Below are 14947 nucleotides of genomic sequence, written 5' to 3' on the forward strand. Positions count from 1 at the left end.
CTTGTCAATAATATACAGGAACGTTTCTAGCAGGGAAAAGGAGTTAATTATCCTCTTGTATTTGGCAATGGTCAGGCCACAACTTGAGTACTGTATACAGGTCTGTCTGGAGGCCTAATTTTAGGAAGGATTTAAAGCTGCTGGAATGAGTAACAGGGAAGGACAACAATAATTAGTGAATGGAACAAAGAGTTGCTCTTACGAAGAAAGGTTTAGGTTTTGCAAATTACAGTGTCTGGAGACTAGGCACCTGCGAGGTGATCTGATTGAAGTATAAGGCCTTGAATGATTTGAGCATGCACAATGCTGATGGTTTCTTCATCTTGCCCAGATTAATTGCCCAAGGGGACATAAATTCAAATTGCGGAAAGACTAGATTTATCTATTCAAATCCACACATCTATTCTAGTTGTAGAATAGATGTGCGGAAGTTTGCCTTTTGCCAGCGGGTGTTTGATTGCTGGAACAAATTTCCATGTCTCGTGAAAGTTGACAGTTTAAATAAATTCAAGGCAGAACTAGACAAAATTTGGAGCGAATGGATGGGTAAAATGGGTAGGGTTTTTTTTTTTTTTTTTTTGTCGGCTGATGCTGTATTAGCTTGCTTTCTTGCTTCATTTGCCTCTGCTAATGCTAACACTCTAATCGGGATGTTTTGTAATTGTTGACAGGTCATCCCATCAAGTCTGATGCTGGTAAAGATGGGAGGATAAGATGTCTTAAGCTCATTGGGCGTAATTGGTTAGTAAAAGTCCCGGAGCAACTTAGAATCTTCGGTGTGCATGGAAAGAAGATTATGAGGTGATGTTAGACCCGTGTTCATCAAAATCACTGAAGTTAATTGAAGGTGGCATCACCTGAGCACATCTCTTCTGACTCTTGTGGTAGGGGAGATTGGATTTTAGCACATTCCATCTTCCTTTTCTGCCTCCAATTTTGCTTCCCTAGATATATGAAGTCCATATTTGGGGGAACTTCACACATGACATTGGGTTGCCTGTCTGTAATGTCTGATCCCATGAATACAGTTCACACATACCTATCCAGCTCTTCATAATCAAGCCAGTTGGCTAGCAAGCCTTTCAACACCCTGTGGTTATAAGCTACTGCTAAAGATCAGCCAATGAGCTGACAGTAGTAGTAGTAGTAGTAGTGGCACATGATGCAAGAAAGCAAGTGTAGGAGCTTATGCAGCATCAGCCAAAAAAAAAAAAAAAAAAAAAAATCACACCATTCCCTCCAAATGCCTGTCCAGTTCCTCCTTAAATTTATTTAACCTATCAACTTCCACAACGACAGATGGAAGTTTGTTCCAGCAATTAACCACCCGCTGGCTAAAGGCAAATTTCCGCACATCTATTCTACATCTGTCCTTTCTTAATCTGAACTTATGTCCCCGTAGGTTGGTAATCTGAACAAGTGGAAGGATCCCATCAGAATTCAGCGTGCTCAACCCATTCAAGGCCTTATAGACCTCAATCAGATCACCGCGCAGGTGACTAGTCTCCAGCCACTGCAATTTGCAGAACTTAAGCCTCTCTTGGTAAGAGAATCCCTTCATTCCCCTCACCAATCATGTTGCTCTTCTCTGTACACGCTCAAGCAAATCTACATCCTTCCTAAAATGAGGCCTCCAGACCTGTACGCAGTACTCAAGGCGTGGCCTGACCATTGCCTTATACAGAGGGACAATCACCTCCTTTTCCCTGCTAGCAAAGTTCCTATATATCATTGACAAAACCCCATGACCCGCCCTAGAAACCTGTCTGCACTGCTCAGAAAACTTCATATCTGACTGCACAATTACTCCCAGGGCTTTTTCATTTTCCACCACCTTAAGTGTAGTACCACACAGTTGGTACGTTTCTCTGGGGTTACTTCTACCCATATGCAGTACTTTGCATTTGTCAAGGTTAAACTTCAGTTGCCACTTCTTAGCCCATCTGCCCAAATTATCTAGATCCTGTTGCAGTAGCACACTGCCATTACTGTCATTAACAACCCTGCCAACCTTTGTGTCATCTGCAAACTTCGACATTAAGCCTGATATACCTTCATCAATATCATTGATAAATACACAAAACAACAGTGGACCCAACACCGAACCCTGTGGGACTCCACTAATAACATTAGTCCACGAAGAGCTGCACTCATTGATTACCACCCTCTGTCTTCTCCCACTTAACCATCCTTTTATCCATTGTAGCAACTTACCCTTAATACCATTCTGCTCCAATTTGTACAGTAGTCTTCCATGCGCAACAGTGTCAAAAGCTTTCCTGAAATCCAAGTATATGATATCAGAATTATTTTTTGCATCCAGTTCCTTTGTGACCACATCATAATAACCAATCAAATTTGTCAGACAAGACTTTCCCTTAACAAACCCATGCTGTGTTTGAATTATTGCTGCAGTCTTGTCTAGATGATCCTGCAATGCATCTTTAACCAGCGACTCCATTATTTTACCCGGAACAGAAGTTAAACTAACTGGTCTGTAATTACTCGTGTTACCCTTCGATCCACCTTTGTGAATTGGGGACACATTTGCACATCTCCAGTCCGTGGGAACCTCCCCTGAGTCCAAAGATGCTCTCATAATTATGGCTTAGGGTTTGCTTAGTTGCTTTGCCGCCTCCTTTAAAATAACTGGATAGATCCCATCCACCCCAGGTGCCTTTCTTATGTTTAACTTCAACAATTTCTCCTCCACTTTGCTCTCAGTTATTACAAAATCATTAAGCACACTGCTACAATTTGATAACCTTCTTCCATTTTCAAATTGTAATAATTCCTCACGTGTGAATGTAGATGCAAAATACTCATTCAGTTTGTTTGCTATCTGAGCAGGATCATCAACAGTCGAACCATCGATGTCAAGTGGACCAATCATATTCACCCCCTTCCTTTTAGAGTTTATATAAGTAAATATATCCTTGCTGTTTTTCTTAGCATCTTTTGCCAAAGATTTCTCGTAATCCGCCTTCGCCTGCCGAACCTCCTTTGTGACCTGATTACAGACTAGCTTATATCTGCCACAGGCTTCTGCGTCACCTGATAATTTATATGCATCCCATGCATTTTTCTTCTCTGTCACGAGTCTCATTAGTTCATTTGATAACCATTTAGGCCTAAACCTTGAATGATATTTCTTAATCGGTATATAAAGTCTAGTAGCTTCCACGATTAATTCTTTGAATGCTTCCCACTTAGAATTTACTGTTTGTAACATCGTCAGTTGATCCCACTGTACAGAATTTAAAAACTGTCTGAGACCACTGTACTCCCCTTTACGGAAGCAAAAACCCTTTCCTTTACCCGTGACGGTAGTTACCTCTTTGAGTAAATCCCACTTCAGCACACTGTGATCACTGCCACCTAGTGGTTTCTTTATCTGCAAATTCTTAATACACGAATGATCACTGCTGATAACCAGATCAAGAGTGTTACTTTCTCTGGTTGCCTCTCGAACATGCTGCTGCAGAAAACAATCATCCAATAAATCCACAAAAGTCTGACTAGTGTGTGAGTGACCAACCCACAAGTTCCAGTCAATATCTGGGAAGTTAAAATCCCCCATTATAAGACATTCTGATTTACTGGCCCACTCTTTCTCTGTAGAATTGTTCATTGTACTCATTCAAGTCATTAGGCCTATAACACACTCCTACTCTTATTTTTCCTTCCGCAGTGCTTATCTCACACCAAACTGACTCAACAGAGCACTGTTAATCTATATTAACTGGGTGCACTTCCTTTGATTTTATGTTTTTCTTAATTAACAGCATAACACCCCCTCCCTTTCTGTCCTATCTATCCTTTCTGTACACATTGTACTCCCGAAATTCCAGTTCTGCATTCCTTATATCTTTGTGACCCCACGTCTCTGCCATCCCAACAATATCCGCCTTTGATGTCTTGACCAACACTTCAAATTCATCAAATTTATTTACTATACTTCTAGCATTGGTATACATGCAAGCATACATGCTCCTATGCCTATTCCTTGGTATAGTTGGGTATATTTCATATACCCAACTATTCCATGATGACTGCCATCCGTCCCTGAAACCCCCAACACCCCTCGCTCCAGGTCGCTTCTTATTCTAATAGAAGTTGTGCAAGAATCACCTTCACCTCTGCCTGCGGTTACTGTTAAACTATTAGTCTTTGTATCCCCCCAAACTAGCAGTTTTCCGACCCACCTAACACTGCCTCGATAGCATCAGCAAATATTCTTGCACCCTTTCTATTTAAGTGTATCCCATCCCTGTAGAAGCAATCTCTCCTGTTAACAATTACAGTCCAGGCTGAAAAAAATTCTACCCCTTGAGCCTTGCACAATCTTTCCAGGGCCGAATTGATCGACAAGGCTCTCATCATGTACTCCCTCCTATCGTGTCTGGTCAGAATTGCAGACACTTTCAAATTCAACCCTATTTCACGGCTTTTTTTCAACAATGACCTGTACTTGTTGAGTAATTCCACCAGTCTCCTACTCTTAATATCATTAGTGCCAACGTGTACAACTACATCACATTTTGTGCCCTTGAAAGATGATATCCGCTCTACAACGTCATCAACCTTTGCCCCTGGCAGACATACCCTGGTCCTGTTCCATCTATCCTTTTTACAAAGGATGTTCGCATTGTATAATGCCCTTTTAAGACAACTCCCACAGGGACTCTCCCATGCTTGCTCTTCCATAAAGCAGGGGTACAAAGTACATTAATAACTACTGCATCATCAATAGACTGATGGAATTCCTGGACTTCAGGAGCAGTAGCTTCCTGGGGAATGTTAGGGGGGCCCAGTTAGAAAGATGCTGTAAAAGTACCATATATGAGTTAAGTTTCCTGCATCCTTAATAACCTCCACAGAGATTATGAGGAATAGTTCTCGGGAGCACTTGATTAATATTCCCGGGATTCCCTTCCTCAACTCCAACTCGGAGTGAGCTAGGAGAAGATACTCTTTTTCACTCCACCTGGCCCTGACTCAATCAATGATATTGATGAAGGTATATCAGGCTTAATGTCGAAGTTTGCAGATGACACAAAGGTTGGCAGGGTTGTTAATGACAGTAATGGCAGTGTGCTACTGCAACAGGATCTAGATAATTTGGGCAGATGGGCTAAGAAGTGGCAACTGAAGTTCAACCTTGACAAATGCAAAGTACTGCATATGGGTAGAAGTAACCCCAGAGAAACGTACCAACTGTGTGGTACTACACTTAAGGTGGTAGAAAATGAAAAAGACCTGGGAGTAATTGTGCAGTCAGATATGAAGTTTTCTGAGCAATGCAGACAGGCTGCTAGGACAGGTCATGGGGTTTTGTCAATGATATATAGGAATTTTGCTAGCAGGGAAAAGGAGGTGATTGTCCCTCTGTATAAGGCAATGGTCAGGTCACGCCTTGAGTACTGCGTACAGGTCTGGAGGCCCCATTTTAGGAAGGATGTAGATTTGCTTGAGCGTGTACAGAGAAGAGCAACACGATTGGTGAGGGGAATGAAGGGATTCTCTTACCAAGAGAGGCTTAAGTTCTGCAAATTGCAGTGGCTGGAGACTAGGCACCTGCGCGGTGATCTGATTGAGGTCTATAAGGCCTTGAATGGGTTGAGCACGCTGAATTCTGATGGGATCCTTCCACTTGTTCAGATTACGAACCTACGGGGACATAAGTTCAAATTAAGAAAGGACAGATGTAGAATAGATGTGCGGAAATTTGCCTTTAGCCAGCGGGTGGTTAATTGCTGGAACAAACTTCCATCTGTCGTTGTGGAAGTTGATAGGTTAAATAAATTTAAGGAGGAACTGGACAGGCATTTGGAGGGAATGGTGTGATGATTTTTTTTTTTTTTTTTTTTTGGCTGATGCTGCATAAGCTCCTACACTTGCTTTCTTGCATCATGTGCCACTACTACTACTACTACTACTCTAAACATATGTGTACACTGATTAGCCTCAGCTGGGTGTGCTCTCCTAAAGTGCATCTCAAGACTAGATTTTGCAGTGAAAGCTCTAATATTAGCATTAGCATTAGCAGAGGCATTTGATGCAAGAAAGCAAGCTTATGCAGCATCAGCCAAAAAAAAAAAATAAAGTAAAATAAATAAATAAAAAATAACCACTTCCACTTCACCCCTCTGTTCGTTCGAAATACTTGTCCAGCTGAGCCTTAAACTTATTTAGGCTATCAACTTCCACGACAAGGGATGGAAGTCTGTTCCACCTACCAACCACCCGCTGGCTAAAGGCAAATTTCTGCACATCTATCCTACATCTGTCTTTCCTCAATTTGAATTTATGCCCTCTCAGGTGATTATTCTGAGCAAGAGGAAGAATCCCATCAGCATTGAGCATGCTCAAACCATTCAAGGCTTTGTACACCTCTATCAGATCACCTCGCTGGTGCTTAGTCTTCGGACACTGTAATTCGCAAAACTTAAGCCTTTCTTCGTAAGAGCACCCCTTTGTTTCATTCACTAATCTTGTTGCCCTTCTCTGTACTCGTTCCAGCAGCTCTACATCCTTCTTGAAATTAGGCCTCCAGGCCTGTATACAGTACTCTAGGTGTGGCCTGACCATTGCCTTATACAAGGGAATAATCACCTCCTTATCCCTGCTAGAAAAATTCCTATATATCATTGACAATACACCATGAGCTACTCTTGCAGCCCATCTGCACTGCTCAGAGAACTTCATATCTGCTTGCACAACCACCCCCAGGTCCCTTTCATTCTCTACCACTGTCAGTGTAGTACCACAGAGTTGAGACGTTGCTCTGGGGTTGCTGTTTCCCATATGTAGTACTTTACATTTGTCAATGTTAAACTTCATTTGCCACCTCTCAGCCCATCTGCTCAACCTTTCCAGATCCTGTTGCAGCAGTATAGTGTCAGTAGTGTCCTTGACAACCCTGCCAACCTTCGTATCGTCTGCAAACTTGGACATTAAGCTTGATATGCCATCATCAATGTCATTTATAAATACAGAAAACAATAAAGGACCCAATACTGAACCCTGAGGGACTCCACTAACAACATTAGTCCACGATGAGCAGTGTCCATTGATTACCACTCTGTCTTCTCCCCCTCAACCACCCCTTCATCCATAGCAGCAATTTGCCTCCAATGCCACACTGCTCTAATTTGTGCAGCAGTCTTCCATGTGCAACAGTATCAAAAGCCTTTCTAAGATCCAAGTATATAATATCAAAGTTATTCCCTGCATCCAGTTCTTTTGTGACTGCATCATAGTATCCAATCAAATTGGTCAGGCAAGACTTCCCCTTAACAAAACCATGCTGTGTCTGAGCTATAACTGAAGTCTTGTCTAGATGATCCTGCAGTGCTTCTTTAACCAGTGGCTCCATTAATTTTCCGGGAACAGAAGTTAAACTCACAGGTCTATAATTACTTGTGTCAGCGTTTGATCCTCCCTTGTGAATTGGGGTCACATTTGCACATCTTCAGTCCATGGGTACCTCCCCTGAGTCCAAGGAAGCTCTCATAATTATGGCTAAGGGTTTGCTTACTTCCTTTGCTGCCTCCTTTAATATAACTGGATAGATCCCATCCACCCCGGGTGCCTTTCTTGTTTTTATCTTCAACAATTTCTCCTCCACTTTACTCTCAGTTATTACAAGATTCTCTAGCTTACTGCTAGAGTTGAATACACCTCTGGCATTCCCGTCGCTGAATAACTCCTCATGTGTGAATGTTGATGCAAAATATTCATTTAGTTTGTTAGCTACCTGAGCAGGGTCATCAACAGTTGACCCATCGATATCAAGTGGACCAATCTGATTCATTCCCTTCCTTCTAGAGTTTACATAAGTAAAGAACTCTTTGCTGTTTTTCTTCGCATCCCTTGCCAAGGATCTCTCATAATCTGCCTTCACCTGCCTAACCTCCTTTGTAACTTGGTTACAGATCATTAGCATTAGCATTAGTAGAGGCATATGATGCAAGAAAGCAAGCTTATTCAGCATCAGCCAAAAAAAAAAAAAAAAACCCCACTCCCATTTCACCCATCTGTTCGTTCGAAATACCTGTCCAGTTGAGCTTTAAATTTGTTTAGGCTATCAACTTCTACAACAAGTGATGGAAGTCGGTTCCACCAACCAACCACCCGCTGGCCAAAGGCAAATTTCCGCACATCTATCCGACATCCGTCCTTCCTCAATTTGAATTTATGCCCTCTGAGCTGATTATTCTGAGCAAGATGAAGAATCCCATTGGCATTGAGCATGCTCAAACCATTCAAAGCCTTATACACCTCTATCAGATCACCTCGCCGGTGCCTAGTCTCCAGACTCTGTAATTTGCAAAACTTAAGCCTTTCTTCGTAAGAGCAACCCTTTGTTCCATTCACTAATCTTGTTGCCCTTCTCTGTACCCGTTCCAGCAGTTCTACATCCTTCTTGAAATGAGGCCTCCAGACCTGTATACAGTACTCAAGATGTGGCCTAACCATTGCCTTATACAAGGGAATAATCACCTCCTTATCCCTGCTAGAAAAATTCCTGTATATCATTGACAAGACACCAGGAGCTACTCTTGCAGCTTGTCTGCACTGCTCAGAGAACTTCATATCTGCCTGCATAATTACCCCCAGGTCCTTTTCATTCTCCACCACTGTCAGTGTAGTACCGCAGAGTTGATACGTTGCTCTGGGGTTACTGTTTCCCATATGTAGTACTTTACATTTGTCAATGTTAAACTTCATTTGCCACCTCTCAGCCCATCTGTTCAACCTTTCCAGATCCTGTTGCAGCAGCATAGCGTCAGCAGTGTCCTTAACGACCCTGCCAACCTTTGTATCATCTGCAAACTTGGACATTAAACTTGATATCCCATCATCAATATCATTCATAAACACCGAAAACAACAACGGACCCAACACTGAACCTTGAGGAACTCCACTAATAACATTAGTCCACGTTGAGCAGTGTCCATTGATTACCACTCTCTGTCTTCTGCCACTCAACCAACCCCTTATCCGTAGCAGCAATTTGCCTCCAGTGCCACACTGCTCCAATTTGTGCAGCAGTCTTCCATGTGCAACAGTATCAAAAGCCTTTCTAAGATCCAAATATATAATATCAAAGTTATTCCCTGCATCCATATCTTTTGTGACTACATCATAGTATCCAATCAAATTGGTCAGGCAAGACCTGCCCTTAACAAAACCATGCTGCATCTGAGCTATAACTGAATTCTTGTCTAGATGATCCTGCAGTGCTTCTTTAACCAGTGCCTCCATTAATTTACCTGGAACAGAAGTTAAACTAACAGGTCTATAATTACTTGTGTCAGCCTTTGATCCTCCTTTGTCAATTGGGGTTACATTTGCACATCTCCAGTCTATGGGTACCTCCCCTGAGTCCAAAGAAGCTCTCATAATTATGGCTAGGGGTTTGCATACTTCCTTTGCTGCCTCCTTTAATATAACTGGATAGATCCCATCCACCCCAGGTGCCTTTTTTATGTTTATCCTCAACAATCTCTCCTCCACTTTCCTCTCAGTTATTACAAAATCATCCAGCTCACTGCCAATGTTTACTTTACCTACATCATTCTCCTTCCTGAATAACTCCTCATGCGTGAATGTAGATGCAAAATACTCGTTTAGATTGTTAGCCACCTGAGCAGGATCCTCAACTGTTGAACCATCAATATCCAGTGGACCAATCTGATTCATCCCTTTCCTTCTCGAGTTCAAATATGTAAAGAACTCTTTTCTGTTTTTCTTTGCATCCTTTGCCAAGGATTTTTCGTAGTCTGCCTTTGCCTGCCTAATCTCCTTTGTGACTTGGTTACAGACCAACTTATATCTATCATAGGCTTCCATATCAACTTGTATTTATCATAGGCTTCTGTGTCACGTGTTAATTTGTATGTATCCCATGCATTTTTCTTCTCTGCCATATGCCTCATTAGTTCATCTGACATCCATTTAGGCCTAAACCTTGAACAATATTTATTAGTTGGTATGTAAAGCCTAGTAGCTTCCCAGATAAGTTCTTTGAATGCTTCCCATTTTGAATTCGCTGTTGGTAACATCATCAGTTGATCCCACTGTATAGAATTTAAATACTGTCTCAGTCCATCGTAGGTGCCTTTACGAAAGCAATACCCCTTCCCTTTACCCCTAATGGTAGTTACCTCTTTGAGTAACTCCCACTTCAGAACACTGTGATCACTGCCACCTAGTGGTTCATTTATCTGCAGATTCTTAATGCATGAAGAATCACTACTGATAATCAAATCAAGAGTATTACTCCCTCTAGTTGCCTCCCGAACATGCTGATGTAGAAAACAATCATCCAATAAATCCACAAAAGCCTTGCTAGTGTTTGAGTGACCAGCCCCCAAATTCCAGTCAATATCTGGGAAATTAAAATCCCCCATTATAAGACTCTGATTTACTGGCCAACAATATATTGATCATGTGTCCAATGAGTTGGAGGGTCCACACCCTGAGGGTCATCATCCCTAATAGAGATCTCCAAACCAGACACAGGGGATCAGGATGGCTCTGTACTGGTGGTACAGAGCCACCCTGATCCCCTGTCCACTCCGCGCGCGCACACACGCACACACACACACTGTGTGTGTGTGTGTGTGTGTGTGTGTGTGTGTGTGTGTGTGTGTGTGTGTGTGTGTGTGTGTGTGTGTGTGTGTGTGTGTGTGTGTGTGTTGTTTGAGCAAGAGTAAGGATGCCAATAGGATTTAGTTTGTTCAGTTCATTTAAAGCTCTAACAACTTCAATAAGCTCTTACAGGTGCCTGGTTTCCAAGTGCTGCAATTTAGAGAACAGAATTTTTTCATGGTAGGAATAGCCTTTTGTGTGTCCTTGACTAATCTTGTTGCTCTTCTCTTCACCCATTCCAACACTTCCACACCTTAAAATGAAGTTTACAATCCTGAATGCAGTACTCAAGATGCAGCTTAACCATTGTTTTATACAATGGGATAATCATCTCATTGCTCCTGCTGGAAAAATTTCTGTATATCATTAACAGAACCCCACAAGCTGCCCTAGCAGCATATCTGCACTGCTCAGAGAACTTTATTTTGGTAATATTTAAAATTATTAATGTACATATTTTTTCAGTTTTTACAAACTTACAATTCCTTAAAGTTCACTGTGAGTGCATGCATACAGTCTAGAAACTCTCTCTCTCACAAAAGGGTTAAACATCCATATCACCACTACCAAGGTGAGCTTTATTTTACCTGCTCTTCATATGTAATTTAGCTTAAATACTTTCCACCAGTTTAAAAAAAAAAAAATTAGATGTGTGTGCATAAACGTGCAATACATTTTATTTTTAATTTTAGTTACTGGGATTCACTCTATGATGATGACGTAGTAGAGGACAGGGTGTCTTTGAATCTCTTATATGTGCAAGCAGTTTGTGATGTAGAACAAGGTTGGACCCTAACTAACAAGGAAACTCAGAGGCAACTTGCTGCACTGCAAGCTCGAGGATCCAAACGAGAGGTAATCCACAATGTGAAAATGAGTTTAAAAGCAATTTATTTATATATAAACTTAATTTTTAGATTGATGTTGTAGATAGCTATTGTAATAGCTATTGATTAAACATTGTATGCACATTTTGCCTATTTTTTGTTATTATTATTGTTAGATCCTAATTTTACTAGTTAAATACTGACTTTGTATATTGTATGATTTTTATAGCTAAAGAACCATGTTGAAAAACAATAAAATAAAAAAACTAAATAAAAGAGCAATTTGAAAAGGAATATTCAGATTAGAGAGGAAATGGAAAATTACTTTCATCCACTTGACCATTTCTCCACTACTTTGTTAAGGGTTTTGAATGGACTGAAAGTCACACGAAATAAATGTCTCATGCATACCCATTTCTGTAGTCCCAATAACAGTTTTACTATTATTAATTACCTATTTTCCATTTTGGTATATCCCAATTAATTTTGATTGGTGACTGAAAGTTAAATTTATTTTATGTTTGCTACTTATAACAAACTGAGATTATATATACATAATAAAACACGCCTGCGTGCTCTGGATTCATAATTTATTTTATTTTTGTTACACAGAGCATTAAAACTATGATAAATGAATTAGCTTTCGGCTGGGTGGCAGCCTTCATCAGATTAAAATACTTTGAATGGCAGTTAGAATAGAGATGCACTGCCAGGATGGTGCGTGAGGCACGTGGTTAATTGTTTGTTGATGTTTGTGGCTGTGACGTATGGTGGTGACGTGGCCAGCGTTTGTCTATGGACAGAATTACTGTTTCTGTGATGGGGTTAAGTTGACAACCACTGTTCCTGTTCAACGAGGTATCCGAGCATTTTATACTTAACGATTCCAACCAGGTGCGCCTTAGGTAATGGTGGGACTTGTCTACAACCACGACATCGCGGTGTGGGTCGATGTCGTGGTGGGTTGTCCAGACATGCTCGGCAATAGCTGAGTGTTCTACATCCGCCAAACGGATCGCCCTTTTATGTTCTGAGAGGCGTTTCTCGAGACGACGTCCAGTCTCTCCAAAGTAGCAGCTCGTGCAGTCACGGCAAGAGATGCGATAGACCACACCACTCTGTAGAAGGGTGGGGACAGGTGTTTTTATGTTGGAAAGGAGAGAACGCAGTTTCTTGCCTGGGAGTTGGATGCACTTTACCCCATGCGATCTTAGGATTCTACCCCAAACGGAACCCCAAAGGTAGAATCCTAAGATCGCATGGGGTAAAGTGCATCCACTGTTCCTGTTCAACGGATACCTCGTTGAACAGGAACAGTGGTTGTCAACTTAACCCCATCACAGAAACAGTAATTCTGTCCATAGACAAACGCTGGCCACGTCACCACCATACGTCACAGCCACAAACATCAACAAACAATTAACCACGTGCCTCACGCACCATCCTGGCAGTGCATCTCTATTCTAACTGCCATTCAAAGTATTTTAATCTGATGAAGGCTGCCACCCAGCCGAAAGCTAATTCATTTATCATAGTTTTAATGCTCTGTGTAACAAAAATAAAATAAAAATGAGATTATATATATATAATGGGTATTCAATATAACCCCTTAAAGGTAATGTTTAAAGAGTTACATATGAAAAGAGGTATACAGTTGATGAAATGGTTTCAGTGAATGCAGGATTAATAAATCAGGTATGACATATGTACCTAAAAGCGCAAAGCAGCATTAAAGGATGTGAAAGTTACAAAAGTGCCAGTAACTAGAAGGGTGAGGAAAGTAGTAAAAGAAGTGTAGTAGATTTATGAAAGGTGAAAGAATGTTAATATTCTAGAGGTTGTGATGAATTAAGAAAATTATGGGCTGAATTGCCAAGCCAATATAAAGTGGGGCAACTGTAAATTAAAATTAATACATCAAAATACTAATGAAATGCAAATAAAATAAAAATAAAATGGTATAGCTGGGGGAAACATTTTTAGTAAATGGTATAATATAGGTAATGCAAAAATTCTTGATCTGAAATAAATATTGATACATGATCAGGTATTACATCAAGGGACTGCACCTGACCATGTATCAGGAACTGCATTACTAATACCTGATCATGTGTCAATATTTATTTCAGCTGACGTCAGATCAAGCATTTTTGCATTACCTATATTAGACCATTTACTAAAAATGTTACTCCTCCCCATATCTAATGACAGCTACACCATTTTATTTTTATTTTCATTTTATTAGTATTTTGATGTATTAATTTTACTTTACAGTTACCCCACTTTATATTGGCTTGGCAATTCAGCCCATAATTTTCTTAATTCATCATAACGTCTAGGACAGTGTTTCTCAACCTTTTTGTTGCTGCAGCACACATACACTCTACTATACTCATATATTCACAAAAGAGAAGTTATTTCTACAGTGGCGGACAAAAAAACTGCACCACTTGTGAATTTTGCAAATAATGTTTTGTGCTGCATTGTGAGTTGCAGAAATGTTCGAAACGCATTTTTTAAATGGGATATATATCTCTGTGAATGAAATCCAATTAAAAGACTTCACCTGATATACCTATTTGCCATAAATATCTTCCCAAAGGGTAAAATGCGTAATTAATGGAAATATGAGAAATCGTGCAAATGGCAATCATGACAACCAAACATGCATTTTATTGCATTTACATGTACAAACTGAAATGACAAGTTAACGTAGTAGTATTATGTACTGTAAATCAGCAAAATAAGTCCTCAATGTTTTCTTGTTCCTCCTCGAGCTGCAATTACAGCCTTCCAATGATCTGGCATAGAGTTATTGAACTTCTGGATATATGGTTGTCCAATTTCTTGATAACACACCCTTACAATGCAACTGAATTTTACTTGTTGGCTTCTTCTGAGCAATTTTAGACGACGTTATGTACCAGCAGTTTTCAATAGAGTTCAAATCTAGACTGTTGCTGGGCTAGAACAACGCTGTGATGCCAGTCATACAAAAAATGCAGTCATGTTTCTGAGGTATGACCATATACCTCAGAAAAACGAGGGAAATCATTGTGTTTTAAGCCTTGTGAGACAAGAAGGCAAACTCATCATTAAATCTAAATAGCATAAAACTTACTAATTTTGCTGTGTGGCAAATGCAGACCACATTCCACATTCACGAAAGCTCTCTTTGGATAGTTCGTGCACTTGTTTCAACACCATCTCAAAGTCCATCTCGTATGAAGTTACTCTACAGTTTACACATTCTGACATATTATAGGACTATCTATCTATAAAAACAGTGGTTCTGAATTTATGCTAATAAAAATACAAAGTTCCATTATGAAATGATCTTATTTTTTTGGAATATAATGCTTTTTACTTTATTTTTTATTTTTATTCAAAGTTTCTACTATACACTTTAAAATTTTAAAGACTGTTTTCACTCATACACAGTAGAAAAGGTAAGTAATTAA

General features: G+C 40.3%; 1 protein-coding gene across 1 annotated transcript in view; it reads left to right on the plus strand.

Annotated features, from left to right (window-relative positions):
* The window catches only part of LOC150077728 (sorting nexin-17-like), a 229762-nt gene that overhangs the window by 165078 nt on the left and 49737 nt on the right, over positions 1-14947 (plus strand). The window contains exon 7 of the mRNA XM_090384829.1: positions 11352-11514. Within this exon, the coding sequence (XP_090240955.1) occupies positions 11352-11514 (163 nt within the window). The remainder of the gene's footprint in view (positions 1-11351; positions 11515-14947) is intronic.

This window comes from Mastigoproctus giganteus, chromosome 11 (assembly GCF_048544385.1).
Source record: "Mastigoproctus giganteus isolate SK-2022 chromosome 11, ASM4854438v1, whole genome shotgun sequence".
NCBI lineage: Eukaryota > Metazoa > Arthropoda > Arachnida > Uropygi > Thelyphonidae > Mastigoproctus > Mastigoproctus giganteus.